This window comes from Chiloscyllium plagiosum, chromosome 28, assembly GCF_004010195.1.
Source record: "Chiloscyllium plagiosum isolate BGI_BamShark_2017 chromosome 28, ASM401019v2, whole genome shotgun sequence".
NCBI classification, from domain to species: domain Eukaryota; kingdom Metazoa; phylum Chordata; class Chondrichthyes; order Orectolobiformes; family Hemiscylliidae; genus Chiloscyllium; species Chiloscyllium plagiosum.
In genome coordinates, this window is record NC_057737.1 from 401,169 (window position 1) to 406,003 (window position 4,835).

The 4,835-nt window shown below is 45.5% G+C and overlaps 1 protein-coding gene across 1 annotated transcript in view; it reads left to right on the plus strand.

Annotated features, from left to right (window-relative positions):
* Positions 1–4,835, plus strand: part of poldip2 (polymerase (DNA-directed), delta interacting protein 2) — an 81,479-nt gene that overhangs the window by 7,557 nt on the left and 69,087 nt on the right. The window contains exon 2 of the mRNA XM_043718045.1: positions 4,369–4,450. Within this exon, the coding sequence (XP_043573980.1) occupies positions 4,369–4,450 (82 nt within the window). The remainder of the gene's footprint in view (positions 1–4,368; positions 4,451–4,835) is intronic.

The following is a 4,835-nucleotide window of genomic DNA, read 5'->3' on the forward strand; positions in this document are numbered from 1 at the left end:
GATGCTCCTCCTCCCTTTTTAGGCATTTCTGGACAGCTGAAAATACAGGTCAGTCAATTTTTAAATGTTTCTTGGGGCTCCACAATTTTTCCAACACCCCAAGAAATCCTGATGACCTGGGTTGGGTGGGTTAAAGGACCATCCTGTTCCTGCTGCGATGCAAAGCTCTGCAGTGTGATTATCTCAGATCACTGCCATCTTCGATTCCCCCACAATTGCTTTTTAATATTGTCATTATACTAAATTCAAACTTGATTGGAGTTTGAATTTTTTTTGGTTATAATTTAAACTGATTGGCCTAATTCAAATTTGTTTTAGTCTCAGGCAACCAGCTACATTAGCTGCTGGACCAAAAGGTTAAATTGTATCTTGTTCAGAACACTTGGTGCTGTCAGGTAGTTCTGCTAGCTTTCAATTCTCTTAAAGGTACAGTGCACTCCTACACCTTTTGTAACATCATCTAGACCACATGACCCACTTTGGAAGAAACAGTGTACCTTCTCTTTCAGTTGAGCTTAAGTATTGATTCTATGTCTGGAAGAAACTAATTTGGTAAAAGTGTTAGGGATCTGACAAAGTCAACAAATTTCACTTTCTACCTATGAGAGTGGAGGAGGGCATACCAGGAGCAGCACCAGGCCTACCTGAAAATGAGGTGTCAACCTGGTGAAGCTACAAATGGGACTGCTTGCATGCCAAACAGTATAAACAGTTGGTTCAATTCACCTCCTATACATCAGCCCTCAACCCCTTTTTTTCCCTCCCACGAGTGACATGGTCCCCCTTGTCCTCACCCACCCACATCCACATTCAGAGAATTATTAGCCACAATTTCTGCCACCTCCAACAGAATGCTACCAGCAGACACACATTTCCCTACCCTCTCTTGTCAGCCTTCCACAAGGACTGTTCCTTCTGGGTCACTGTGGTTCATTCCCAATACCCCCAAACACATGACGCCTTCACCCGCAATCACAGAAGGTGTAAGATATGCCCATTTACTATTTCCCTCTTCAGTATCCAAGCGCCCAACCACACCATCCAGGTGAAACAGCATTTTACCTGCACTTCATTCAATCTAATCTATTGCATTCACTGCTCACAATGTGGCCTCCTCTGCATTGGAGAAATGAAGTGAAGTGTAGACTCCGGGTGACTGGTTCACAGAACACCTATGTTCTGTCTGCAAAAAGACCCTGAACTCCCAGTTGCCTCTGTCACTTGAACACACCACGCTGTGCCCTGGCTAACATCTCTGTCGTGGGCAAGCTGCAGTGCACCAGTGAAGCTCAGCACAAGCTGCAAAAACAGCACCTCGTTTTCCGCTTGGGGAGTCTACAACCTGGGCTTGAGGCAGCTTTTCTCATGTCCTTAACCCAACTCCCACACACCAGGCCTTGTTATCACACAATCTACTATTACACACTACCATTGTTAGCCACCAATAGTCCCCATTAATAGCCATTCATTCTCCTCAGCTGACCATTATCCACTCCTTTGTCTGTCCAGTTGTTCTTCTCTCTCTCTCTTTGGGCCCAATCTCCACCTATCATTTACTCCTTGCTCTCTTTTCCCCAATCCTATCTTTTCATAAAAATCAACCTCTTCCAATTACCGTCAGTTCCGAGGAGCGGTCACCGGATCTGAAATGTTAAATCTGGTTTCTCTCCACGGATGCTGCCAGACTTGCTGAGATTTTCTATCAATTGGTGTTTTTGCTTCTGATTTCCAGTGCCTGCAGTTCTATTGTTTTTTTTATTTAGCATAAGCAGCAAGTGATAGATATAGCTATACGATTGCACAACCAACACATCAGTTAGAAGTTATGCATTTTTGCCACATCAGTCATGGATAGTTGTGGACAACTAAACAACTCACTGAAGAAGGATGTTCTACGGATATCCTCAATGATGGAAAAGCCCAGCACATCGATGCATAAGATAAGGCGAAAGCATTCACAGCAATCTTCAGCCAGAAATGCTGAATGGATGATCTATCACGGCCTCCTCCAGTGGTCCCCAGCATTACAGATACTAGGCTTCAGCCTATTTAATTCATTCCACATTATATCAAGTAACAGCTGGAGACACTGGATACTGCAAAGGCTATGGGCCCTGACAGCATTCCGGTTATAGTAGTGAAGACTTGTGCTCCAGAACTTGCTGCTCACCTAGCCAAGCTTTTTCAGTACAGTTACAACACTGGCAGCTACCTGACAAGGTGGAAAATTGTCCAGGTATGTCCTGTATACAAAAAGCAGGACAAATCCAACCCAACCAATTACCGCCCCATCAGTTCACTCTCAATCATCAGTAAAGTGATGGAAGTTCCTGTAATCAGTGCTATCCAGTAGCACCTACTCAGCAACCCAGTTTGGGCTCTGCCAGGGCTCAGACACTGACTTCAATACAGACTTGGTTCAAACATGGGACAGAAGAGCTGCATTTCAGAGGGAAGGTGGGAGTGATAGGCCTTGACATCAAGGCTGCATGTCCCATCAAGGAGCCTTAGGAAAACTGAAATTAATGTTGGGGACAATTTCTCTGGATGGAATCATACCTGGCACAAAGGAAAATGCCTGTGGTTATTGGAGAGCAGTCACCTCAACACCAGGATATTTCTACAGGGGTTCCTCAAGGTAGTATCTTAGGTCGAACCAATGACCTTCCCTCCATCAGAATGCCAGAATTGAGGATTTTACTGATGATGGTGCAATGTTCAACACCATTCACAACTCCTCAGATACTAAAGCAGTCAATGTTTAAATGCAATACGATCTGGACAATATCCAGGCTTAGACTGAAAAGTGGAAAGTAACATGATTGCCACACAGTTGCCACGCAATGACCTGCTCCAATAAGTATGTGAATAGGAAGGGTTTAGAGGGATTTGGGCCATGTGCTGGCTCAATGAGATTATGTTAGGATATCTGGTTGGAATTGACAAGTTGGATTGAAGGGTCTGTTTCCATGCTGTACCTCTCAATGACTGTAAGAGACAATCTAACCACTGTCCCTTGACATTAAATGGTGTTACTATCACAGAATTCCCCACTATCAACATCCTAGAGGTTACCATTGACAAGAATCTCAATTGGACTAGCCAAATAAATACAGTAGTTACTAGAACATATCAGAGGTTAGGAATACTGCAGCGAGGATCTCGCCTTCTCACTCCACAAAGCCCGTCTATCATCCACAAGGCAAAGTAAGGGGTGTGATGGCAGCCACACCAACAACTCTCAAGAAGCTTGACACCGCCCAGGAAAAAGCAATCCACTTAATTGGCACCACATCCACAAATAGGCTCGGCGAAAATGAGTACTGCAGGTACTGGAGACTACAGTCCAGAGTGTGGTGCAGGTCAGGCAGCATCCGAGGAGCAGGAAAATCGACATTTCAAGTAAAAGCCCTTCATCAGGAATGAGGCAGGGAGTCTCCGGGGTGGAGAGATAAATGGGAGGGGGATGGAGCTGGGGGGAGGTAGCTGCTTCAGGGCAGAGGAGACAACCTGGGGGTTGCAGTGAGAGAGACGCAGATCTTTGTAGAGAGAGGAGGAGAACTTCTTAGCACCACATTCTGGACCACATCCACAAATGTCCACTCTGTTCACCACGACGCTCAGTAGCAGCAGTGTGTACCATCTACAAAATGCACTGCAGAAATTCACCAAAGATCCTCAGGTAGCACCTTCCAAATCCATGACCACTTCCATCTCAAAGGACAAGGGCTGCAGATACATGGGAGCCTCTTCCACTGCAAGTTCCCCTCCAAGCCAATCACCATCCTGAGTTGGAAATAGATCGCCGTTCCTTTACTGTCGCTGAATCAAGATCTTTGGACTAGCTCTCTAATGGTATTGCCAATGTACCTATACTCCATGGAATGCAAAGGTTCAGGAGAGTAGGTCTGCACTACCATTTCCAGGGCAATTAGGGATGGGGACAATAAATGCTGGCCAAGCCAGCAACTGCCATTTCACATGACTGAATTTCCCTGAATTCCCAGCGTCTGACTTGCTGTGTAGCCCCAATATTTAGATGGCTAGTCTGGTTCAATTTCTGGTCAACAGTAAGGACTATGATGTTGATGGTGAGGATTCAGTGATGAGCGTGCCATTGAATGTCAAAAGGTGATGGTTAGATCCTCTATTGTTAAAGATAGTCATTGCCTATCACTTAAATAGCACAAATGTCACTTGCCATTGAATAGCTGTAAATTGTACTAAATTTTCTTATATTTCGGGAATGGCAGTATCCTGTGCTGTGGAAAAATGTGGCTGTAACTGTGAGTACATAGGCAGCTTACAGGTTGTCAATACCGTCATTGAGGTCTCTTCTGAAATCCGTCTTTTTTTTTGTTATTCCAGGAATCGACCTGAAGGCAAAGTTTTGGAGCCAGTTGGAGTATTTGAGGCTCTCAAGCAACAGGGAAAATATGAAACTGGGCAGGTAAGTGTTTGAGCGGAGCTTTAAAGTGACTCTGACTCTGGGGGTGAAGCTGGAAACAGACATCTGGTGTTGGCTGGGCAGGGATAGGCGGGTGGCGGGTCGGAAGATCCGCACCAAGACCCAGTCCCTAGATGGAAGGGTGGGCATGGACTCTCTAAGACCAGAAGGTATTGGGGTTGAAGTAAGGCCATTCAGCCCATCGAGTCCACTCCACCATTTAATCATGGCTGATGGGTATTTCAAGGAGGAGAAAGTGAGGTCTGCAGATGCTGGAGATCAGAGCTGAAAATGTGTTGCTGGAAAAGCGCAGCAGGTCAGGCAGCATCCAAGGAACAGGAGAATCGACGTTTCGGGCATAAGCCCTTCTTCAGGAATGAGGAACGTG